We start from the raw sequence: 27654 nt of genomic DNA, 5'->3' as shown, positions 1-27654 counted from the left end.
ACTTGGACGACTCTGGCGTATCAGATTGAGCCTTATTTAAATTGGATGTGAGAATGTGGACTTGATTAATCTGGTTCAGGATAAGGAAACGCGGCGGAGAGGCAGAATCTTGTTAACCGAGGAACAGGTAAAGATTCTCATCAGGCTCTAGTAAACACAGTGGGCAGTCAGATGATGTGTAAGATGAAACGAATGCAATAAAATTCCTGTCATCCCGTCATTAGACACAACGAACTGTAGCAAAAGTAGTTCTGGAAGGTTTCAAGCAACATATTAAAACATCTCTAGGGATAAAAATGGAGGAATATAACATAAAAATATATAAGATTTGAGGTTTTCACAGCGGTGAGTATGAAGATTTCTGTCTTCTGGGTTGTTGCGCTGTGTAATCTGGTCGTTGTTTACCAACGTTTCAGAGGTCATACTGCCTCGGTCATCAGGGCGCAACAACCCAGAAGACAGAAATCTTCAACATAAAAATATAAAAAGTGTGGCAATAATAGCAGACATACTGATTCTAAACGGACGAATTCTAATTGATATGAAATAAACAATTTTAAAAATCGAATACACTGCTGCAACAAGCAACAGTCGAAATGAAAATATCGTTTCGTTTATAAAGTGAAGAAAACGGCCTCCGGGCCAAGATCTGAACGGAAGATTATTTCTGAAGGAAACTGAATAAAAACTTTACGGGACTAATAATGTGGTACAGTACATAAAACGTTAGACCTACTATTTGTGTTCCTTCCAGTATGTTTAGATACATTTCGGGTTGTCTACATGTTGACGACAGACACCTCTTAAAACATGACCCAGGGAGAGAAAACGTGCCAAATGTGTTTACCGTCATATCTTCAGCGATTCACATGAGAATAGAATCCTTTCACTTCACTTAAGAATGACTACCAGGAGAGAAGAACACACCATCAGATATTTCTTTGGTTGGATCAATACTTGCCTTTGGGCGGTTAAGAAGATTATGCAAGAGACATATTTAGAAGGAGGTTATTGCGAAAAAAGTACGATCGACGCTGTCTCCAGTCACAACGGAATATTCCCGGCACGCACACAAGCACAATGACATCTACTGATCATACTAAAATACATCAACGTAGTCTTAGCGAGCGCGAAAAAGACTTGCATGTCACACGTCATCACGTCATCAAAACAACCAAACGAGAATCTGTTGCCATTAAATAAACGAGTTACGAAATTCGCCTGCATATTTTAAAAGATTCTGTCAGCTCTACCTATAAGAAATTCACGAGATATTCAAATTATTGAAGCACATCATCGCCGTATCACCTTCCGTCGACATTGAAATCTCCTTTGGTCAGCTCCTCTTATCGTCGAGGTTCTGCTTCTTTGTGGAACCTCCCCGCTATAAATATTACTGAGTGCCTATTACATTAAATTAAAGAGATGTACCGCCGTCTCTGTCCTTAGTTATACAGGGTTCTAAAATTACGGCAGTCGGATCACCGGGGCAAAAGGAAAACTTCAGGTGGCGGCTAATTTCCCTCTACGGATTCGAGAGTTAGCTTTAGCGGATACGGATGCTACTACTGCCCTGAACTCTTTTCTTTCGGCTCGTTAGACTAGCCCAAATTTCTATTTTTTTAGTATCACAATTCCTCATAATTCTAATCTTTTCGTTCAGACGACGAAAATATTTGTATTACTACCTGATTAAAGAACTCGAGCCCTGTTATAAATATACACTTGCAGACGTTTAAAATCAAAGAGGGAAACAGCACATGACGGACATGAATCATATACAGCAGAAATGTTTACAGACTGAATCCCGAAAGCATCCTCAATAAGGTGATCATTAAGACTACACTTAGATAACCTACACAGTTTGCGTAAACAGGGAATATAGATCATACAACACCATTATATTTTGAATTGCACTCATTCGGACAACACCAATTTACGGTTTGTATTTAAAGTTATTACGGCGAAATAAGATAGCGCATAAGACCGTTTATTCCTTTGATGGGGTATAGGCACCTCGCAAGGCCTTTGCTACCGTAAATTGTTTAAAATACTTTAAGAAACTGCCAAGGTTTTTGAACTAATTACGTATGTTTTTTCAAGCGGTTAGTAGAACATAATACTCTCTTAATACATTAAGCGAACTCGCATTCACGTTAAATGCGTAATCCTTAAATACCTGTTAACAAATAACATTCATAAACTGTGACATACACTAATCATCTTAGTAACGGTGAACACAACTGTATATCACACGACGCTCTGATGAATGAAAGCCATATTTCCTATAGCTACGAGTCAAGATGGCAATACAATCTTTGGTTTATATTACGTTGTTTATAAAGATACACGCTGCAAAAGGATATAATAATTTCCCCAGAGAGAAGTCTAGCCACATAGCTCCCTATCATAAACATCTGAGTTCAAATGCTTGAGTATTCTCTCCCTGCTCTGTAAGCACGTCATATGAGAATGAAGGTTTCTCTATTTTATTTCAGAACAGTAAATTTCTAGGGGACCCAACAGCCTCTCAGGTAGACATTGGTATATTGTAGGGTAGACCCTATGTTTCCTAGGATGTCACTTTCGTGAGCTACTTAATAAAACGAAAAACAACTGAAGCTGCTTACGACTTGCAAAATAAAGCTCATACGCAAGGATATAGTACTCAGAAAGCAGTGATACCAAAAACCAAGGGGTAAAGACGGTCATACAGAGGAGAGAATCAAATTTTCTAAGCCTCTTTAAATAATCTCTTGCATTCGATGGAATATGAGGGAGCTATAGTTTCTGTCAGAATAGAATTTCCAGTACCTTAGTAGATAAAATTATTACAATTAGGAAAAAGAACAGCCAAGTTCTTTATAGTTTTACTTTCTTTATTTCTAGAACTACTTTCTTATTTACTGTCACTTCCAGCATATATCGAATTTAAGACAAGACTTTCAAGTTAAAAGTATCGTTTTTTCCGCGTCGAAACACAAATGTCACACAGCAGAATCAAATAGCATATATATATATATATATATGAACCTAAAACCACTCTGTTTCAGTATATACAAGGAATTTATATTCAAAAATACTGCTTCATGTAACCAAATAACTAGTTCAATGAAAATGTAATTAGTTTCTCCCTATATCTGAAGTCAATAATTCACCAACACGAACGGCAACGCACATAGCTCCACATACCCCAGCTCTACGAGCAAAGGGTTTAATAATTCCATGCCGATTTGCAGTCCAGATCTAATTACGCCGATCTGATAAACAGATACCAAAATTGACATTAGTCACACAGTGTTCATTACTCATTTAAAACAATTACGTAAGTTCAGAGTAGTCTCCCTCATGTAGGTTTCTTGCGAACAAAAACTTCGAGACTGAGAACAATATCCTCATCCAGAACCATTTATTAGTTCACCGCCGACTAAAACAAAAATGAATAACGAAAAAAATAACTTAAGCGTTTTACAGTAAAACCTCTCTAAGTTGGACACTTGTGGTTCCACGAAAATGTGTCCAACTTACAGAGGTGTCCAAGATATAGGGAAAGAGAAATATCGATTGTGGTCTAATGACAATATAGTCTATTTACTTACATACACTAACTGCTGTAGGATTACTTAAATTAAGAATTAATGACAATAGTATTAATAACAATCTTTTGAAGCCCACTCCCATGCATTGCACATTACACCCCAGCCTCAATAACATTTTCTAAAGTTAATTCCACTAATTTTCGCTTCCCCATCGCAAAAACAAAAATTCCATTTCTGTTAACACAGTCTGCACTCAAATGCAAGCTCAGTACTGATGGAGTTAAAACTGTGTCTTCTGCGATACTGTAGTCCAGTTAAGGGTTCAGCAAAAGAATGGTTAAACACTTGCAATGCATTCCAATGATGGGTTCAACGTCCATAAGACAATCCTCTAGAGAGGAGGCATTCATCAATCAGAAATTCAAAATAACAAAATATGTAACTGAAAAACTTTCCCTGAAAAGCATCGAAGTTAAGTGCATGAACCTGTCCAACTTACAACAAAAGAGGTGTTCAAGTTCCAGGATAAAGGGGTGTCCAAGATATAGGGTATTGTGGACATGCAAAATTATAGGATATTCGCCGGTTCCAATTAAAAGTGTCCAATATAAAGGGGTGTCCAGGATATAGGGGTGTCCAACTAGAGGGGTTTTACTGTAATAACATTCTTTAATCACAGAGAAATGGGACGGGAAAAAATACTACAGTTATTATTAGTTTACACCAATAACTTCACCAAATGAACGTCGACGTCGAGTGGTTAACTAGTATTCGCGAGGTACCAGCTATCCTGATTGAGGTTGTTCGTGGTTTTCCTCAATCACTCCATGCAAATGCTGGTATAGTACCTTAAATTAGGCCATGAACGCTTCCATCAACATCCTTTCCGATTCATTATTCACTACCATCCTCTCATTCGACGTTATGCAGTCTGTGTTATTGAAAAACGTCGTTAAATAAACTACAAATAAAAAATTCACCAAATAGTTCAATTAGTAATAACAAATATTAAGTTATAGCTAATCATGAGATTGCGTGCACACAGTAGATCCTAATAATATCGTAATTAGTTTCTTTGAAAAGTTTGGTCTTTCTCTCTGTTTAATCGCGACGCATTACTTTTACTCCTATTTTCAACAAGGGACCCAAAATATGATGCGGTTTATCAAAAGAATAAGAATATTCTATTGTACATTGCAGTACTGATCGTCAGTTCCCGGTTCGAATCTTCAGTACTGTGTGAGGCGAAAGAAGTGAGTTAGCCCGTACACCAGTAAAATAGAAAGACGGAGAGTAATGTTGGGTAACGTGTCAACGAGACGGTTACGTGTGAACCTTATAAATTTCTGCCGATATTCTTAGCCAACTGTAATTATTATTCAGTACCATAATGGCTTATAGCCTATCATCGTTATGCCACGGTGTGCTGGTAAATGCGTTACAATACGTTTTAAACCAGACGACTGCATTTCATATTTGGTATGGACATTATGCCCCTGAAGATTTAGCCAATTCCGCACTCTTACAAATCCCTAACATCATCTTCAGCGCTATTAAGTAATCAAGCGAACGTCTTATTTCATTTAATGCAGACTTGCAATTCTTATAAATTTTCATTGCCCGAAAGCTCATCATTGGCCTGATAATTCCCTACGTATCGTTGAGTATCACAGAAACAAATTATTACCGCTAAACCTAAAGTCATCATCAGGACTCACACCCAGGACATTTTTCGATTTATCAGTCTTAGTACTTTAATCTCGCAGCCTACACAAACAAATTTGTTCCTGGTTCCCTTCTTCTATCGAGCTTATTTACCGAGCTACAGAAACAATCTTCAGAGATTCGAACCCAGGACATATTCTTGGGGTTGTGTCCCTTGTCCTGCAATGTCCTCGTTGAAAGAAACAACCCTGGTGCCGAAAACATTTTTCCATTGTGGTTTCTTTCCGAGATACATAAACCACTTTCACCGGGAATCGAATACAGGACAATTTTCCTGGATTCTGGCCTTTGTTTCCGTTATATTCTCTTCGAAACAAACAACTATGATCTTCGCGATGTTTTAATGTCTACTTAGTTACAGAACTACAGGAACCGCCCTCACCGGGACTCGAACAAGACGCTTTTCCGGAGTTCTCACCACCTATGTTCTCTTCCTGGTCCCAAGGAACAAGCATGCTAAGTGTGGTGCCAATCGGTTTATCCGTTTTCGAGCTTAAAGTGGACAAACATACATACCAACAATATCAATTTTACAAGATTTTATAAGATAATTATATTAACCTCCCTGTTGTTTAAAGTGTTTAATGTCTAGGCTTCGTTAGCCCGTCCCAGAACTTTATTACTCTAGATTTTATGTGCTGACGGTCCTTCGATAAAATCGTAATTATTTTACGTCCAAACTGTCACCCAGGCCTCTGATCAATTATACAACTCCGATTAATTTAACCGGTAGCTACGACAAAACGTTTTCCACTTAACGGTAGTGGGTTTGCTATACGGCATGCAGAAGTGAGTTCTGTAGTGGACAAAGCTCTCTTGAGGCTCTATTGGGACTCTGCACTATTCACTGATATCAGAACGCTCGCCAATAGATAACTTTTAACAAGTAATACGCCATAAAAACGTCAGCAAAGTTAATATATCAACTGAGAGGTAATGTATTTCCTCGAACCGACAACTTTGTTTCTCTCGAGTATGTCCCGTGTTCCGTACAGAAACTTTGCAGTCGCTATTTCGTCCATGCTTCAGTAATATAAAAGTTATTTCCTTTTTATTTTGCGATGGTCTGCCTAGCAATGACAAAACTGTATACTTAAAGGGAACCATCACCCGATGACAATAACCTATGGTCCTCAGATTAATTTCTAACTACATAAAACCTTGGGATTATACTGGAATACATTTTTCCAGTAAACTATACATGGAGTAAGGATTTATCACATAAATATGGATTGCCTTGAACTACTGTCAGGAACGGGGCAAGGGCCAAATCCCTGATACGAGATGATGATTAAATATGAATTTACGATAATACAGTGTGAAATTTAGTGGTTTTAAGACTTATGAATCCTTTCAGACATTTGGTAGGACTCCTGGGGGGAAATCAGACTGCCGCAAAGCTTCTACTTACACAGGGCAGCAAACCACAGAAAAACGTCGACAAACATCCATGCTCTAGTTGGATTCAAACCGACAATCAAAACACTTTGAGCGGTCAAGATCCACTCCTCAGGCAGCTTTTTAAATAGGTGAGATTACTATCCGCTGGAATGTTGTACTATGTATTCCGGAATAAATTTACCAACGTTTCAGAGGTACCTGCTGTCTCCATCATCAAAGCGAATTCAACATATTTTATTAACTTACGAAAAAGGGGAAGAAAGGGGATTCTATGCACCGTCTCTTTCTGTCACGAGGCCTAATTCTTAAACTTATTTTAACAAGAACTTATTAAGTACACATTCCTTTAAATCTATTCATCTCTACAGCCAGGCCAACATAAGATTACAAAATGGTAGTACTCTGTCATTGTGTTCAGTTTCCACTACGGGAGATTCGAAGCACCTGGAAGCTGTTCAACTCAATCTCAAAGTTTCACGCATTCATCGCACTTGCACATTTAAACACACACGCAAAGCCGCACAAAAGTTTTAAGTATGATTATGCTCTTAACACCACACAAACGTTCGCCTAGATACAACAGTTCCTCAGCCGCCTATTTTTATCGTTCGGTTCTTTACAGAAACTTAAAATCACAATTTTCTTGCGGATCTATAAAAATCCTAAATAGTACGTGTAGAACACTCTGTGGTCATGCTAGTAACTTAAGTAGGATTTGAGGTTTTCACGGCGGCCATTATGAAGATGGCTCTCTTCTGGGTTGTTGTGTCATAGTCTGCTAGAAGTTTACCGACGTTTCAGAGGTCCTTGCTGCCTCCAACATCAGGGCGATCTTGTAGCCTTGTATCCGCAGATTATTAATGGCTGTATTGCTTACCATGGGATCGTATTTTGCTTAAACTGAGAGATTAGAAATATACTATGATTCCATTATAAAATAAATGTACAGATGTGTTTCAACAGCAATAAATACAGTCCTACTTCCTAAATGTAGGTCTATTCTATGAATTGTTTGCAATCTTAGGCTAACTTAATTACTCACTTATTGGCGGTTTATTTAACAACGATGCAAGTAGCTTATATTATATAGATTCGAATGATATGATTAATGAATGTCACAGCCTAATTTAAGGTCCTGTCCCGATATTTGCTTGAAGGGACTGTGTGAAAAATGAAAAACTCAGTTAGTAGAGTCAATCTCAGAGTCAAGATTTGAACCTGAGACATATCAAATACAAAGCAAAAGTACTAACTACTCGACAACGAAGTTCGGTTTGACAAACGTTGCAGATATTCGAATGTCCATTCATTGCATAAATTCTGAAGCCGTGCACAGCTGTGTAAACTCTAGCACAAGGATACAACCAGGCATCCTGTAGCTTACAGAGCTTCTCATAAGCGGAATCCATACATGGGAAATCTAGGCGCGGTTGACTAACTGGATTCGTCATCTACGACATGCGAGCAGCTCTCTGCTTTTGCTTTGTTTTTGCCAGGTTCTATTTGTACCATCCAGGCTTCCTTCTGCTTTATGCGATTCCCTGAAGACGGAAGTAGAGCCTTCTTCCGAAACGTTGTGGTTTACAAACACACGATAAATAAAATCCAGTAAAATAATTCGCCGTAGTCAAAGGGTGTAAATCTAAAAATGAGAACGAGAGTATTATTTTTATTTTATACCTTAAACTTCATGTCACCTGTAATTCTACAAAGATGTCACTTTTGTTTTAAGTTCAAGTGAAAATTGTTTAATCGTACTTAAATATTTTTTAAATCAATACACCTGATTTTTTAGAACTTTCTAAACACTGTTTTCGTTTCTTTGTCATTTTAGGACTTAAACCCCTTTATCCTGGCACCGACGAATTATACACAAAGAAGGATTGTTTGCAGAAAGGCTATAGCCTCAATGAGACGTTAAAATATTGCATGAAGTTGTCAGCCGTATTAGACTTAAACACCAGTTTTCACTCTTGACAAATACGCAATACAATATGCACAAATGAATTTTTAAATGACGCCTTGCAGATTACACGTTAAATATGTATGAGTTTTCTCACTCTTCAATAAACGTTATTTTTAACAGATCAAAATATCAATATTATGCTCGTAACTGTAGAGTTAACGTAATTGTATTCAATAGTACGTACCTTCTCTACTGAGAGGAGATAAAGCCCTCAGACCATTCATAACGTATGAGATAATTCCAAACACACTTATGTAAGCATTGCATCTACAGCAGCTCTATCGACAAACCAGACACGGCACTGAATATACTTCGCCAATATCACAACGGGGTCCGATACATCCTGGCCTACACGTGTACACTGAAAACTGATTCCCACTGACTTACTCCGCACAGTTTAAAATAGCACTTTTGACGTACACACATATGAAAGATGTTTAAATAAGAACAACGTCTGTAAAGATGTTTTATATACAACACGAATTACACAAGACTATTCAGAAGACAGAAATGAATTTCTTTAGTACAGTACTAAATATTTATGGAAAGTTTCCACCTAGATTTTAGTTGAAAACTCGGAAAATTAATCTGTAACAGAGTGACAAACTCAAAATCTTTTATTACACATTTCAAATGCAATGTTCCACTAACTTTCATTCTCGAGCCGATATGTTAACACGAAACATAAATTGTATTAATACTTAAAGACAGGTACATATTAACAACATACGATATCTTCTACTGAACACTACTGCTTCCTACACAGCAGACAACGAATACTGACCCAATTACGAAAACTACCTGAAAGCGTTCGCACATAAGTTTGGGATATGAGGCTTCACCGTCGGGAAAGTTCGTACTATCCTTGCCGCCCCCTTCTGTCTTCGCCTATGCGAGAACTTGGCAGGAAGCCCCTACAAAGCGGCAATCGCAGCCAAGAATGTGTATGATCCCATACTGTAATTTCCAACCCCAGTAACACATCCGCGTTTTACTACAATTCCTAAGCTCATCCAGACAGCAAACTAGACATAACAATGAAACCATGTGATCACTTTTAATTTCCAATGTTACCAAAAATTATATGATTATGATAAACCCAAACTTGGTGTATATGCCATTTCTTAGAGGCTCTAACGATTAGGACATGGGAGCATAATTGTTATATATGGCACAATACCATAATTTATATTCTAACCAAACTCCCAACTGCGAAAGGAGTTTCTGGTTTTACCTGGGGCAAACTAGTTTAGACGGATTTTGGGTATATGTTTGGTAACATTGACACAAAATTCTTAGACCGTCTACAAAACGAAGACATAAATCTCGTACCTAAAACGATATATACGAACAGCAAGCAAGTGGAAATAGACAGGATTCTGTTAAATGTGACAACAGCGCAGAAGCAATGGATAAAGTGTCTATTAACCTCAGCAGAAATGAACTTATTTGCCACATCAAAAGCAGAAACCCAGATTTCAGATGCTCAAATTCAGTCACAAGGCAACATATTTATAAGAATGTAATTCTGTTTCGGGAGGTGAATGTAGCCATTTGAACCAGATGTTTTTAGTTTCTATCATAGTGTGCATTTTAATCTTTAACTGCAACTGAAACAGTGTCAATAAATAAGCTACAAAATGCCGTAAATCATTTATTCAAAAGGTATTTGGGCAGACTATTCGCGTATTTTATAAATTGCTCGAATATTAAAACAACCTACGGTCATTTGTATTTCAGTTCTAGTCGACCTAAAATTCGTAACATAAAAGACTGGTTCATGGCCTACTTAACAACTCTGCATCGACTGAAAACTGCAGAGCGATGATGATGATGCATTACGTATGAAAACAGATGTGTAGCTGTTGAGCTAACCTTCTCAGTACAACCGTCGTTTCTATATTCCTCGAAACAACCTACTGAGACGTAAAACCAAAGAAAGAAGAAATACTATTTATTTACAGTTAAAGTTAAAAGAGTTAGATGATACACTTCATGTCTTTATATAATTAAAAGTTTAAGAACTTTTAGCTCAGGCCACATAGTTTCCTACGGTCACAAAAACGAAAACATCTTGAAGAGACACGTTCTTGTAAATTGTGTTACATGAAGAAATTCAAGACACTGTTCGGGATAACAAGGAAGAAAAGAAACACCTAACTTCCTGAAAAGAATAACACCATTCATCAGAAGAAACACACACACAAGTAGCCTACATAAAAGATGGTAATCAAATCCATGCCAAAGCTTGACCATAAATCGGCGTGACATAATTCAGCGCACTAGGATTAGATGAAAATGAGAAGCGTCTATGCATATCGCCCCACAACTCCGTCCCAGTATTAAAACTCTCTGTTCACAAGTTTATTCTATAAGATAGTTAACATTCCTCGAGCGTAACGCAACGTGATGAAGTTCTGTACATTCTGTTTTCAGTATATTCGCGGAAATCTTCAAGAGGGCGTTGGGCTCCAATCGTGTGTATGTTATGGCACAACTTCAATTACTACGTAAAATAAGAATGAACAAATAATTATGTGTAGGCCTATACAAGCATTATGGCACTGTTCCACTTTAAAGAGAACACTTCCTTTCAGAACTCCTTACCCACGCGACCAATATGTAAAATGAAACAATACCAAGTCCCCAGCGGCAGACTAGTACTATATGAATTATGTTTGGTTGGGGGGGGGGGGGGGGGGAAATGTGGGAGTGAGCAGTTCATCTCCATGAGTAACAAACTGAAAAAAAGAAGCCCGGTTTTGTCAAAGAACAGAAGATTCAGTTATTAAAATGTTGATAACAATATCTGTTTTAAATTAAAAGTAGAGTAAACCTGCTTGCCAGTGGGATAAAAGATGAACATGTTTATTACACCACAAATTACATAATAAACAGCCTGGCTGACATGTAAAACAAACATATCGAAACGGAATACAGACCAAAAACAATAAACTGTGTCACACTGCTAATAAAATGTGTAACAATATCATGAAACATGTTTGCGCATTATCAAATATCGAATTAAATTCATGATGTCTTAGATAACTGAAATATAAGATACCGTACTTCTCGGCTAGACTCCTTACAACACTTCGCTTGCAGATGGACGCGCTATGCGACTACAGTCTCAAGTGTATCGTTCCTCTTTACAGGTAGAAGAGACCTCGATAAATGTTATAATAGGCAGTCAGTATCGAAAACATAAAAGTAAGGAGTTAAATTATAAATTGCTAGAATACTACTATTAAAACTTAAGTTTGATAAACAAATACAGTGTCAGAAGCAACAAACATGGGGTTTCAAGTAAGGCTAAAAAGTATAGTCAATCACAGCGGCCGCGCGATTTAAGGAATGGGTCTTGGTCGCTCGAACTCAGGAATCGTAGGTCCAAATCGCACTCGCCAGCTTCGACGCGTCTTTGTCTTTTCGTGTTGTACTGCCCTGTGTAGGAAGACCGATCCTCTCATCCAAGGAGTCCTATTAAAGGTCAAAAATGCTTCAAAAACCTCGCAGAAAACAAAAGCTAACACTCTGAAAGTTTAGATAAACAAAAAGGCTACATCAAATGTAGATAATGTTCCACGCGACAAACGTGTGTTTCGTGCTATCACTGAAAACTGAAAAACATTTGTACTTGCATAACGTTAGGATAAGAATAATTTGTAACTACGCTTGTTTCAACATGCCGGTACGTTAAACGTGTGTTATCTACTGGAACGCGAATACAGTGATTACTTGCATTCTGCCTTTACAGGACCTTCTTCCACTGTATTGCGCTGTAAACACTAATCTGATGCGAAAAGGACACTGAAAGAGTCACCTTATGACACGCCTTTAGTCACATGGAATGTGACTACCTCTTGTGTCACAATTTTAGAGATCTTGGTTTCATATAAGGTTTCCAAATAAGCCCGTTAAGTCAAGATAACTTCTTCTGGGTTGTAGCGCCGTGTTGTCTGGTAGATGTTTATCAAAGTTTCAGAGGTCCTTGCTGCCTCCATTAACAGGGCGATGAGTACAGACTGCACGGAGCTTAACCCAGAATACAGTCATTTTCGGACTCACCGTCGTGAAGACCTTAAATCCTACTAAGCCGGTTAAATGTTGGTTTCTGTTAAAATAAGACACTACAGTTGTATTCGCACTAGGAGCGCTGTAATTTCAGAAATATAGATTATACTGAGTGTGTTCCAAGCAGTTCTGTATGACAAACTAAATAGGCATAATACGGAAAATCTGAAAGTCATTTTCTGTCGATAGGTCTCAGTTCATGATGGGCAGGTATTTCGTGGTCGGGAAATTCTGGCTCGAATTTCGTCGGGACACTTCTGCTGTGACATAGTTTCAATCGGCACCGCCAAGCTTAAACCGAGATTGTTCCGTGAAAAGTGACACGACCATCTTCTAAATATTCTTAAGCACACTGTACATAATATTCCTACCTTATTCTAAGGCACGTAACCCACGAAACACCCAGCAAACTTTGCCTGCTCGTTCGATATAAATTACACTTTACAACCATCCCACCAAAATCGTAAATAGTTGAACAAAATGTGGGCCATTAGGTTGAAAAAAACAATATATTATAAACATATTAACATCTGCAGTTTCCAAATACTACACAAAACAGGCACAGAAAAGTAGAGCAAGAGATCTGAGGGACTGGATGTTTCGCTCCACGCATTCTTAACCTAGACACTAGACTGAGTGATGAACTTCACACTATGGCCTCTTCACCCGCGGAAATCCCCCCTCCCTCCTCCAGTACTTCATATAGAATATACCATGCATCATAAATATGTATTACTTTGAGGAGAGATACGTAATTAAGGCTAAAACACAGATATCCCATTACCCTACACATCGTATTCAATGGAGCTGCATGTCACGTGCACACTCCACACTGCTACCTTGAAGCAGCAGCCGAGCATCTTTCGGCTCAGTGAACAATCCAGTCTGCGCTCGAGTACATCACAGCCTGACCCTCACTGATTATGTGTTAAATACCCTCACCTACTAATTCCGACAAAACCAACAAAATTATAAATGATCACACAAACATTCAGTCTGTTCATTTGGGTTCACATTTCTACTTACAGAGACCAGCAAATTATGTGTAAGATATATTGAAGGCATGGTCAATGTCGTCAATTTTAAAAATGTAACAATTTTATGTGAAATTTTATGTGATTTTAACAATAAGCTTGTGAAACGACGGAAAATAAAAGTATTGTATTGAAGATATAAGCTGTAACATCAAATGTTCCTTGCTCTCAGTGAACGCATAATGGGCGAGATTGCGCGTTTCTTCTCTCAAAGCGGATGAATCTGTCACAGAACGTGTGCACTAAATTATTAATTTAATTTTGGTTGGTATTCTTATTTATTAGCTTCTATTCTTCTAAAGACAAATATTATTGTATAAAGTGAAGCTTTAGCGGCAACTGAAGTTGATGAAAGTTTCTCGGGTTACAAGCCGCGTCAGGATGAGAGCAGGGATTGTCTTCGAAACGTCTGCAGAATATATGGTTTATTCACCGTTCAGCCACCTGACGCCGCTTGTAACCCGAGAATCCTTCATCAAATATTATTGTATTTGTCAATGTTGGTCTTCTGAGTTGTATGGCCACATGGATCGTCTGTATGTTCATTCGGGACACAATTAAATTATAATCATCTTATTATTCATGGTAACATAAACTCTTGCTCGTAAAATAATTTGCGCTTCACATTTAACTTTTTTTCAACTTCCGTTGGTCTGTCCCCAATGCTCCTTATGCCAGATGCTGGTACACCACTTCTAAAATATATATTTAACAGGGAGTACCCGTAAGTAAATGCAGAGACTCTATGAAACCATTCATATGATGACATAGTAACATCAAGGCAATTATACCGACTAAGGGGATCTTATAACCTCCCCAATGCAATGAACTGTGAGCGTTCTCCTTTTCCTTTCTTACTTCGCGTGCACCACAGGAAGCTGTGATAATGAAATAAGCCCTTCAAACAAATGCTTATAGCCAAAATACTGTGTCTTGATTACAATGCAAGACTGTGCTCATAACAATTGCACACACACACACGTTCGAAAAAGAAATGCAATATTCTTCTAGACTGGATAACTGTTCAGGCGTGTGGAGTTCGAGGGGCAAAACATTGCAATTACATACGCCGTTTTGTTTCAAATGTTTCTTGTCATCATCATGAACTGTTCAGACTTTATGCCGTATGGCCTGTTCTTATGAATCCCAAGATAGATGTTCCTGGTCCTTCCATCGACGCTTCGGTCGTCCTCGTGGTTTTCTTTCGAATTACATAAATAGGCTCTACGTAATGAGTAGCATAAAACGGGCCCAATTAGTTCGTAAGCTAGTGGAAAACTGCTCCCTTCCCCACATGCTAATACTATCAACTCAACACTCTACAGATAGAGGCAGTAGACACCTCTGAAACGACGCCACATTCCAGAAGAGAGCCATCATCATACTCGCGGCCTTGAGAACCTTAAATCTCAATATAAACCTGTTTCTAGTTTCAGAAAGCAACCCAAAAATTTAACAAGAGCCACATAATATTTAAATTCAAAATGAAAATCATAAACCTGTTATAAAATCAAATAACTATTTCAAACAATGCGTCGAATGCAATGGGTACGTATGTACAGTAAATTAGTATTCATGGCGCGCGACAGAAAATGGTGGAATGGCAGCAAAGGAAGGAGAAACCACGGATAAGTCCTTCTAATTTGTCTAAAACAAATTCCATATGGGCAGAACAAACACGGAAGCCAGGGCATGAATGCCAGAACATGCAGTAACACGCACAATAATAATAACAACAACAACCAGCATGAATTTCTCATACTGATGCTGAATTCCATATGTTGCGGAACAGGATGCTTCAGCTTTGTAAATAACAAGAGTTACATACACGTTAAAACTAATTACTACTGTGGTTACTTTGGCCAATGTAGCTGCTGAATCATTGTCGGTGTCGGACCTGCGTGTTCTGCTACCAGGGAGTTAAGTTATTTAGTTAGCCGCTGAATCAACACTAACGTTTACAAATAAAATACTCTTAACGCAACCTGTGATTATGTACAACACATCTTTCGAACAAATGTGAATATACGTCACTAGCTTGGACTTGCTTTGGTATGTAATCAATATTCTCCTTCGATTAAACGAATTGAAATATCTTAGGCAGTGCACTTGACACGTAATTTCAGGGAGCATTAATTGTGAACAGAATAGGTGTTTCGTGAATCCATATTCAGCACACGGGGATGAAAGCTTTGCATTTACGGTTCCTATTTAGATATAATTTTATTTCAAAAGTTGTTACGCTATGCTGAATAAATGGAGGATGGAAGTAACTTCATACTCAACTGCTTAATAACTGTACTCTTCATCAGATATTATGGTGATAAAATCAAGGACAATAAGATCGGCGGGGGCATGTAGCACACGTGGTATATGAGAAATGCATACAAATATTTTTGGAAAAAATAAAGGGATGAGTCCATTTGGCAGACCTTGACGTAGATGCGAGAATAATATTAACCCAGATCTTTATGACATAGGTTTGGGCATGTGGACTGGTTTCATCATATGCCTCAGGAAACAGTGTAGTTTAGTCTTGTGAACACAACGATGACTCGTTGGGTTCCAGAGCAACACATTTCTTGATTAGCTGAGTGGTTAGTTCTACTTAAGATAATTAAATATACAATTCCAATAAATTAAATAATGTATACAAAATCCACTGAATCAAGCTGAACTCTTTCTTTCAAAAACCTGTTTATTTACCTTTTCGTAGGTATATCGTACATTCGCACATTTTTAATTTTCCAACTAATAGACCTATTACACATATCCTTCAATAAAATATTTAAATCATTGATGCCAAGGCTATTACATCTTCCAGTAGCATCAAATATATCAATGTTGCGTACTGTATCTAGTGCATGTATATATTTTCCACAGTAGAAAGGAAAATAAATTAACGTCGACAGCTTCTACCGACGTGTTGCAGATAAGAACCTATTTCCTGTAAAGCGCCAACAACTATCTTCTTTTCTTTTGATAAATATTCTCCACATTCAAAACTGTTTGAAACAATAAATCTTATAAATTCTATACGTATTTAACAAACACTTGAGCTATGTACATTTTCTCTCTGCTAAGAGACGTTCTTGAGAAAACTTCAGAGTTCGTGTAACATAGGAATTTCATGTAACAGATACAAACCAAACCTAAATTCCGATCCCCCACACCTCTCATATGTTACGTAGTACCCGAGATAAAACACGCGAATGGGCAATTTCAGAAAGCAGTCGGTTGAGTTGGAAGGTTACACAAGCTCCCACAATAGAAGGGTCAAAACTACTACCGTCTCCAATAAATGTGGTCTGAAGGCTATCGAGTCTGAAGCTAAAAAATCGTCCCACCATTGAGCGAAGTTCGACAATACGCGATGAAGTGGAATTCTTTAAATTTATATTTAGCACCAAGGTTAGTAAGTCACAATTCCCGCACAAACTCTCACTCTTGCTTAAAGCAATATAACTCTACAGAGACTCAAATATAGACCCCCAAGGCTGACACTACATTGTAACTTTTAAAAAAGACATCGTACAGAAACGATCTAACAACGCAACAACCAAAACTAAGCAATTCATTCATATCAATTAACTTCACAGTATGAACCAGAAAATAATCAATCCACTGGCCAAAACAAACGAAAACGAAAGTTAATTAAGCACACGGAATGAACACAGACTATTTGGTAAGTACCTTAAAAATAGACTTGAGTTCTGTCATTAAGCACACACATTTGAAATACATTAACTTGATAAAGATTTCGTTGTTAGTTTGACTCTTCTTCTAACTTATATGGATTAAGTATTGTAGTCTGTTATACTTCAGAATTACTCCTGAAATTATTAATGCATTTAGATATTTGGTATGAATCTTTGAGTTGGGCAGTCTTATGATTCTTCCAAACGTAATTCGACCTAAGCTGACACGGAATAAGTGGATTATAAAATTCGGTCTTCAGACACCGTTTCGCATCTCCTTTAAGAGTTACACGCGTGTGTAATTAAGAAATACGAATTAGGGGGACATAAATTACAACACGTCAAAATTAGAATTGCAGAATTCCCTCCTTAATGACCCCTACGATAATTGTGCAAGAAGTAACACTTTCGTTAAGGCATCCTAAATTACGTGGTCTGCAACCAAACAATCACTAATTTCAGTCATGACTCATAGAGTGGAAGAGGGGAGGAGGATATCTGTTGCTCACTACTTTGACGCGTAGTTTAATAATAAATATTTTAATACTACAAAAACCATTTCGCAGAATGAAAATAAAGTCGCAGCAAAACACCAATTCAGTATTATTCAGGAGTGATATATTGCATTAATTAGAAAGACTGGGTATGGGGGATGCGTTGAGAAAAGGAGAAGAGAGTAGTAGAAATGTATAAAACATAGAAGTGGATAGAATTAAGCAAAATGTGCTTGGATAATGAGAAACTGGATATGTAAGCATGTATGAAAGAGAAGAGATCACTGGTATTTTAAAATAAATTGAAGTGCAGTTGGGAAAAGAAATTATACATAGAAGTTTGTACTCAGGAGCGTAGAAGAGGTATAGAATAGTGGGAAATGGTCATCTGGAGATTAAAGAGTGTTAGTGGAAATAAAGAACAGAGAATGTGCCCTGTATGTAATAAGGGAGGAGGCTGGAGCCACATACTGAGACGTAAGAAAACCCGAGGTTGGAGACCTTGCAGACAAAACATTCACAAGTACTGAGCAGGAAATTGGAATCAGAAGGCTAGCTAGAATTAAAGATAAAGAAACATTCCATTAAGTTGGGATATATTTAAGCAAGTACGAAGATAAATTTAAAATAAAAGTAGTGGAATATGAGCAGGAATAAATCATAAACTGGGGTGTAGCAGAGATGATAAGAGAGTAATATAGTGTAAATAAAAGTAGATAATGCAAAATGGTAAAACAAACGTAAATATTTTCAGCAGTAGTCATAATACCAGTCATGTTCAGCATTGTAAACAATAGCCAACAGATTTAACAATAAATTTCGATGTGAATGTCGATATATTGCACCTCATGCTGTCATAAAGAAGCAGGCTAGCGATGAAATTAATTCTCAGTGCAGATTATTGTACTTCATACCTGCGTGCTGAAACATCCGGACCTCCGGACGCCTGTTAGTTTTTCAAAGGATGACCGTTGACATTCCTAATTAATAAGGTGGGCCCCAGTGAAAGTTCTTACACAGAATTTGCCGATCTCCTAACTGCAGGCAATATAATCGTAAATTGAAACTCCGAATTTTTCGTAACTCTAAAAGTTGAGTACATCTATGGGTCCTACATTTCTCAAACATTCTGTTTTTACCGCAAATAATACAGGAAGGGTCTCGCCTAAAAATTCACTTTGTTAATGCTGTTTGGGAATCAACTGCTGATCATTCAGTAAGAAGAGTAGGTCTATTTGATAGTCTTAATATATTATTATATATTACATTGGACGAACATACTGATAAAAATAATAAACACATTCCAATTAGGCGTCCTTCATTGTACTAAGTAACGTCTCCAAATTCCGAATACGCTATGATCTACTTTTTAAGAGATTGTAAATTCCAAATTATAGTTTATTCATCACCAGAAGTACTACCTTACAATTACCAGATCGCTTGATTACTTATTTATATACTTTTTATTTAACTTCGTATTTTCCACTAATTCTCACGAAGCTGTAAGACTAAACTAGAAAATCTGCAGGTATTATATTACGTATATTTCAATAATTACACAACAGTACTCGAATCTTTATCCAATTACTAATTGCGGTAATCAAATTTATTTAGTTTTCACATATTAGATAATATAGCCTTTTCCGATTATAATTAGTCTTTTAACATTAAAAGCGTTTAGACTTCTTATAATGCAGGTCATATAGTGCATCAGCCTAGAATTGGTATTTTCGCATCTTTCTAGGAGACTTTTATTTCTCTTGCCAATGGGTTTTCAGTCTAGTGTCAACTTCGGTAAAGTTTAAATTTAGCAGTAATTATAAAAAATTGTCAAAGCACTGTTCTTGTTCAACATTATTTCTAACAGCAAAACTATCTGCTCACAAGTTTACTTGCATTTTATGCAAAGGCAAAGCGTATGTAATGCAACAAAATAACTAACACACAGCCCGTCAGTTGAGTAGCACACGGAATTCTTCAACACAAAATTCAATCAATATTCGCTGGATATTTTACGGTGCGATAAAAAGACGGCTTACTACACAATCGTCTTAAGAATTTTGCCTTCACTGCATAACGAATATCTTCTATGGTAGATTTCATAATCAAAATGCATTAACTTTCGTGAGCAGCAAAAATGCAAGAACATGTTTTTCGACACATATGAAAAGCGCAGAGTTGTAGTTTGAACTCAATTTTCCATATTCAAACATAAATCTCGTGTCTCATTGGCTAGAAACATGTAATTAATATTTGTTAATGTTAGTAATAAAGGGAAGGGATGAACATAATATGGGAATAGGCTTATACAAAGCAAAGGTCGGCTTGAACTAGGAATAATTATTGCTTATTTACGAGTAGAAAGCCATGCTCCAGAACTTTTAATTCGCAGAAAATACTGAAATTGTTAAATTTTAAATTAGTTACAAGCTTAAAAAATCACTTTATTTAAATTTAAATAAGATAGTCTAATATGAAAAACCAAACGTAAGATCTGTAAAGAGGATTCTAAACATATTAGTACAAAACTACCTTGTCTTGAAATCTCATCTTATTCAGAGTAGGGCCAACACATTTTACGTCAGTAGTGGAGCTGAGAGGAAATACGAAGCAAGATACGAATATTGAAAGGCTGTAAGTGCACACGACTTTCACAATTGGACACGGAAATCCTATCAACCCACAAATTCGTCTCAGACAACAGAAATTTCAAATGTAGCAACGCATTTCCGGTGACACATAATTTCTCAACAACACTAGAGAACTCTGAAGACAAAGTTTTTGGCAGAGACTTCGGAAACACAGGACGTTATGGAGATCGAGAGACAGCAGAGTGATAATGAGGTGAGCATAAGACATGAACTAAGCCGTCAGAGCTTCAGAAAATCAAATATGATTGTCTACTTTGCTGAAGTAGGCTACACGCGCCGAATAGAAGTGAAACGGTAATGCTGACTGAGAAAAATGTTATGATTCTTAGGCCAGCTGAGTAGGTACTGGATGCAGACTGGACTGCCAAGGTTCGATTACTGGCAAATCTGATTACAATTTCTTTAAACATTTAATACTTTATATTACAAGACAAAACATCAGTCATCAAACTATATGATGGTACTAACTTGAGAGAAGTACCAATTAATTACACTTGAGGCAGTCTTCATCCCGTCAAAGATGCATAATTACTGTAGACGTTTAAAGAGAGTTTATTAGGGGTAATACCATGCTTTAATATGAACACAACGTCTTCTGCACCTGTCAGCCTCAACAATGAAAATTATACACAGCCATTGTCATACTTTTTGTCTCTACTATCATCCTTCCATCCTCCAATCTATCTCTCAGCGTTGGGAAAATTAGTACCTCTCCTTATAATGAACAACGCACGCTGAATAAAGCCGAGGTAGGTGTAATTTTAAGCAGAATTACGTAATTCAACAGTACTTAACGTTACTTGATCCTATTATTGCTTTTCGCCAGTTTTTATTAATTCAATTCAACAAAATTACAAAAGATCATCATCGTATGCGGTTCAACTAGCCCAGAGGTTATCAAATTTCTCTTCGTCGCGTGCCAAAAACAAAATAAATTGTGTATGTCAGTTAATTTAACTCATTATACGACTTAACTGGCAATAATGTTTGGGACCATTAATTATTGATATGAACCCTTTTTCTTATTATGTTCCACACCATCCATGATGTAGCGACGCGGGTGAGAGGGCAGCACACTTGTTTCTGGTTAGACACCCCCTGGTCCTTGTTCCACAGTGAGCGCTTTTTTTCAGTCCCTCGGATAGTAACTTAACATAGGGCACAAATTCCGTACTTCATCCTCTCACCTGCCACTCTATAAGCTACAAACTTAACAAGTCATTAGGTAAATTAATAAACAAATAATACTGGGATACTGGTAACGACCCGTTCTTCAAGTGCCTGAGCACTGCGGGTCCCAACTTTTCGTTGGCTTCATCTATTAGACATTCGGTAGGACTCCTTGGACGATGGATCGGCCCGTCGCAAGGCCTCTACCTGTACACAGGACAGCACAACACAGAAAAACGCGGACAAACATCCATGGCTTGAGAGTGGGATTCGAACCCACGGTCCCAACGACCAAGCGGCACAAGGCCCACGCCTCAGACCGCGCGGCCACTGCCGAGCCCCAAACAAATAATACTGGTCATATATTATCAGCTACAGTCCAAGTTACTTAAATTGAAGGAAAATACTACAATTGCAACTTCATTGGTGTTTCTTATTCAACAGTTCATCTTGAGCCAGAAAATGCATCTAAAGATCAATTACACTAAAGCTTACAACAAACCTTGACGAAGTCGGCATTGTGTACCAGGCAACTAGGCTCAAATACTGTAAACTTGCATCTCCCAGCATCAATAATTCATATATATATTATGGGTTTTTTCTGCTCCAACATTGAGGCTCCGTGAACAGAAAGAAGCCTTCATTTACATATTAATGGTAGGGCGGACACTTATACAACCACGTGGGGGAACTCCACGTGACACGAACGTCCAGCCAGACACTTCGCCCACACTAAGAGCATCACCCTCAGACGACTCCAACGCCATTTTCAAATGCCAAATTCTGACGAAAGCGCCAGAAACGTTGCACCATGTGTACATTTTCTAACATGTCCAATTAGTGATGGAACGCTCAGATTCCGAGCAACACACAAATTCAATTATAAGTGGGTGTTAAATCTACAGCGGATATCTGTAAAAGTTTTTTTTCTAATCTTAAATGTATTAGTAGCAAAATTTTCATTCCTGGACAAGATGAACGGAGATTTCTGCCCCTGACACATTGTCCAGACCGGGTATATAGCCGCTCATATCCATAATGCCGAAGTTAAGACTGCGTGGAGCCTCACTTCCATTTCTCCATGCTCCTTACTGCGTGGTACTTTTAAGAACAGCGGTAAATTAAGTTCTGTGGCGACAAATGAAGTTCAACCAGCAATAACATGAGAATAAGTGCATAAATAACAAGTCGGTATTTTGAATGATTACATTCACTAAGGTTAGTTGTAAAATACAGGCCCATATACACACTCACAGAGGCTTAAACAGAATAGGTTTACCACTTTATACGAAAACTTAACAATATTATCATTGTTATATTGGAAACAAAATTAAGGTCACCTAACAACTTCAGCATTAAATTAACTTAAATCTGTGTTTTTAAATATGAAACAGGCGGACGGACATGATACATTCGTTACGAATTCCTTCGATGTACTTGTTAGTGCAAATAACGCTAATAACATCACGAGAAAACTAGCTACATGTCCGCATATGAAATATCTACACTCCAGTATTCACAGGCGTACTGTTTACTACCCTGAGAGTCATTAGTAATTCAGGAAACTGCATGATTCTTGCACAGCACAAATCACATTCGTTTTACACCACTGTCATTAGAGTAGCGGTTTTCAACATTCTTACTTTTCTTAACTATTCAAATGGAAAAGATCCGCGTGTTTACGACATAACATAACGAGCAGCTACGCGAATCCTGTTTTACCTGTCGAAATACGATCAATAAACCAAGCAATTACATACTCCAGGATCAAACCTACGTAATCGATAGTTATTCAAGTAGACGATACATAACCTGAAGTTATGAAATCATCATCATCACTACCAAAACTCAGCACTGGACCCCAAACCGTGGAAACTCAGTTCATAAGAGACCCCTTGATATCATAAAATACATGTTTTTGTGACGTGTTCATCAAAATCCTGTCTTCTATAAGACCTACATGTACGGCTAATCTCAATATCCTTGATATAATCCCATTGATAATATTAGGGGAAGAGAACAGACTATCACGTCCTTCCTTATTTAATGCACTCCGTTCTCTGTTGATTTACCTTACATCAAAATATCGTTACCTTAAGCAGTCTACCGTATAATGAAAGCAGAGACGCGGCCTTGCAAAAGAAAACTGTAAAATCTGCCCCGAAGCGGCAGCGCCCTCACGTTGAAAACTCAAGCATACGAAGGATCTACAAAAACCACCAGCAAGTCAAGTTCACCTTCTAGCGGCAATTCTCTCTCAAACGATTCATTGTAAGGGGCAGACGTAAATAAACATAAAATATTTATTCTGTGAGGTCTGCAATTTCCGGTCGTGAACATTCCTGATGTGGCAAATGTTTTATGCAATATTTTTAAAAATCTATTTAGTCCATCAAGTAAATGATATATTTCATTGGTCACAAGGCCTGCAATCCTAATGAAGATGTAATAGGCTCTATAGCAATGTCTTAACAAAACCTTCAAACTTAAAAGCGTACTTCAAACTGGGTTATCGGCTGTTTTAATGACATCATTTCAGTTAAGAGTCAGGGTATAAGGGGAATGAGATGTGATTATCATGCGTAGAATGTACGAAATCATTTAGAAGAGTTCTGATTCATTAAAAGCATGAAATCTCAATACACAGAATTTTAACTATAATGTTCATGAAGACTGTCGGTCGCAAAACTGACTACTGTACAAAGTGTGCGTTCAAATCGCTATCAATAAGCTTTCAAATAAAGCGTCTTTATACGCCGTAAGAATTATGGCGAGAAAAATTAGTACCTAAAATGTTTTAACTTAAAACTCTAATAATAAAGCTAGGTAATTTTTATTGGATTAAGTAAGAATTTCCTTTCTTGTATAAGTTTTTCATATTACATTAAATTACAATTAACCTATTATACATCGTAAAATAGGACGAATGGCTAAAACACATCTTGGGATTTGCGAAACGTACCTTGGACATTTAACTGTTCCCTCAGACACTTTGATTACTGTAACTGAGAGCAAACAAACACATCTCAGATACTAAGCAGACTACGAAAGCAAAAGCTTCAAATCATCGCATTCAAAAATTATTCTCCAAAAAACCATTTCATAAAGACTGAGATTTATTCATAAATTTTTATACAGGTATCGGCGCAGACGTTCTGGCTGTGACTACTGTAAAGTAACAAATTGAAACGAAACACACAAAACATTTCGCTCGCCTAACAACAAAGAACGTCTTGTCTATCCGCTGTCTGGTCTGATGGCAAGGCGGAGGACTGTTTTCAGCCGTACAGGCTTTACTGAATAGCAACGGATCACTCCAGTTCATTATCCTTCCTGTGTACCACGTACAAACAAAACCATGTCATCGCAAACACGATGCGTGCCTGCTTTATTATTACAAGAACAATGTAAGTTGCTACTTATGGATTCACAGGAAAGTGGATTAATGAGCTTTGGTTTACGACGCACAAAATTGGTTCTTGAAAACGGAGACAAAGACGAAACACGTTCCTAAAGCCATAGGGTGGGGAGAAGGGGGGGCTGAGACGTATTTTAAGTGACCCGTGACTGTACAGTCAAATAAGCCCATGACTACAGAATAACAAACACGGGCTTCGATTCCAAGTCGGAGAGTTTTGTCGTCCAAGACTTTATGAAACCTTACAACATCCTACCATCTGCCCTTCGTTATTGGAAGCTACTGGTATCATAGTTACAAACAAAAACTTAAAAAGACTTCAATAATTTCTACACTTCGATTCCACGCAGCGGATGTCCTGTTCGCTGAGCCTTTGCTGCTAATGAGATTTAAAACAGACCTACCGTTAACATGTTCGATAACAAATTTTCCAACACAAATCTTTTATTTAAATAACTCATTCATAATTAAAAGGTTTGGTACTTGATGAACCATATGAAAACACTGATTGAGAGCTTATGATTTTATATATTATATTAATATGCAAGAATATTCACAGAAAGTATATTTTTACATTATTATTTGCTTTGTATTAGAACGTATGACTATGTAGGCACTGAGTAGTTTCTTATCTATGCGATTTTCTTGTGCTGACTTTGTAATTAGCTCGTGCAGCTAATGTGCCAGGACTTTAAAATTAAGAAATGGATGATTATTATTGTCAATATATTATTGTATTTTTGTTGTATTTATTACTTGTGTTCTTCTCTTGCGCTGTATCTGTATCTGGCCTTTTGGATGTTGCTGCAGCACACTAATAATAAAGAACATAATATAATTTAATTATTATTTGCACAGAAAATAATTTTGCCTGTTGTCTTCTATGGTCGTGGAACATGGGTTCTTACCTTTAAGGAAGAACGTAGATTACAAATGTCTGAAAACAAGGTCCTCAGGAAGATATTTGAACCTAGGAAGGATGAAAAAAGTGGTAAATTTAAAATATTACACAAGGAGCTGTGTTAATTGTACAGGTCACCCAGCATAGTGAGGACAGAGAAATCTATAAGGATGCGATGGGCTGGACATGTAACACGCATGGGGGAGAATGCAAGTGGTGCATATAGAATCCTGTAAAAGGACAACTGAGAAGACCAAGAAAGAGATGGGAGATAATATAAAGAAGGCTCTTAGGGAGGTGAGCTGTGAGGATGGTGAATAGAATGAGTTGGCTCAGGATCGTGTCCGGTGGCGGGCTTTGGTGTTGTCGGTGTTGGGCCTGCGTGTTCTGCTACTACGGACTTAATTAGTTGTAGATAAGTTACCAGCCTTGTAATATAAATAACGCTTCGTCACGCTGCACAAAAAGTAAAATCTGAAATTTGTAATCTCGGATTGCTATTTTCTATTGTAATATACTAGACAGACTTCAAAATACGCAGAATAAACGACATGCGCTTTTTAAATCTCCGCATTTTAGAACTCCTTACTTGTATCGAGGTTGCATAAACTGCCACAAACTAAACAGATTTACCTTTAATCTGCTAAGAATCTGTAAAAATTTGTCACTTCTCCTGTTGCATCGGTATGATTTTTATAAACAGGCCTATCACAAAAACCTATAAATTCGAAAGGTCATGATCACTTACTTCTACGTTATCTCCAAACTCACCAGTCATAATCACACCTTCGCATTCGCCATTGTCAAACTCTGCAATTGCTAAGTGTCAAAGGAAACTAAAGTACCAAACTTTTATCCTGTGCCTAGTTTTACAAAAATGCAAACAAAAAAATATATACAGAAATATCAGCAGATTTATGACCATCATTTGTGGTGTCACAAGGTATACCAGACGCAGGAAGAGAGCTGTTTCAATGCAGTCTAAGCTAAAGCTATCATGAATAATATTTAAGAATTCAGCCTGTACCGCAAATAAAACACCACACTTTACCATTGCAAAGATAAACTTGTTAATGCTGTTCAAGGAAATAACTCCTGTTTACAGTGAGAATTATACGAAACCCACAAGTACAAAACGAAGAGCTACTGACTCTGGAAATAGTGGGACATATAGTTACCACTGGGCTCTAAAGGGTTATCATGTGTTAAAATACGAGGGTACTTCGCACAGGAAGAGCTACGAAGCTCTAAGATGATCGTACGTGATAACATTTTCAGGAGCTGTTCTCCCTGTATTCGGGCAAAATTCAAACTGATCGTGTACTGAGTAATTTTAAAGTAAGAACCTGGAACCGTCAAGCGTATATTCCTTCCAAAATACTCATGCTTTCTTACACGCCTAAACTGTGGTACAGTTGTACTGTTCACTACAGGCTAAACGTACTTTAGTGTACACAAAAGTGACATGGTGCGCTGGAATAAACCATGGCCATTCATTTTACACGTAACTTTTAACCTTAATTTTAACATAACCGTAACTCAGACTCACTTGCGGTACCTTTCGACAAAAATGTTACATACAT

At 37.5% G+C, this 27654-nt stretch overlaps 1 protein-coding gene across 4 annotated transcripts in view; it reads right to left on the bottom strand.

The window, feature by feature from the left end:
- Positions 1-27654, bottom strand: part of LOC110827866 (phosphatase and actin regulator 2) — a 254537-nt gene that overhangs the window by 204838 nt on the left and 22045 nt on the right. Inside the window, exon 1 of one of the 4 annotated variants that reach the window (XM_087351055.1) lies at positions 8816-9060. The exons of the other annotated variants lie outside the window; for them this stretch is intronic. Coding sequence (XP_087207181.1) covers positions 8816-8855 — 40 coding nt within the window. The 5' untranslated portion in view covers positions 8856-9060. Of the gene's footprint in view, positions 1-8815; positions 9061-27654 lie in introns of those variants that run through there. 4 annotated transcript variants of the gene reach the window in all.

The sequence above is a fragment of the Zootermopsis nevadensis genome, unplaced genomic scaffold (assembly GCF_977971745.1).
Source record: "Zootermopsis nevadensis isolate Lab colony 2312 unplaced genomic scaffold, Znev_1.0 Znev_ptg000018l, whole genome shotgun sequence".
NCBI lineage: Eukaryota > Metazoa > Arthropoda > Insecta > Blattodea > Termopsidae > Zootermopsis > Zootermopsis nevadensis.
This window is presented reverse-complemented; position numbering and strand designations above follow the sequence as displayed.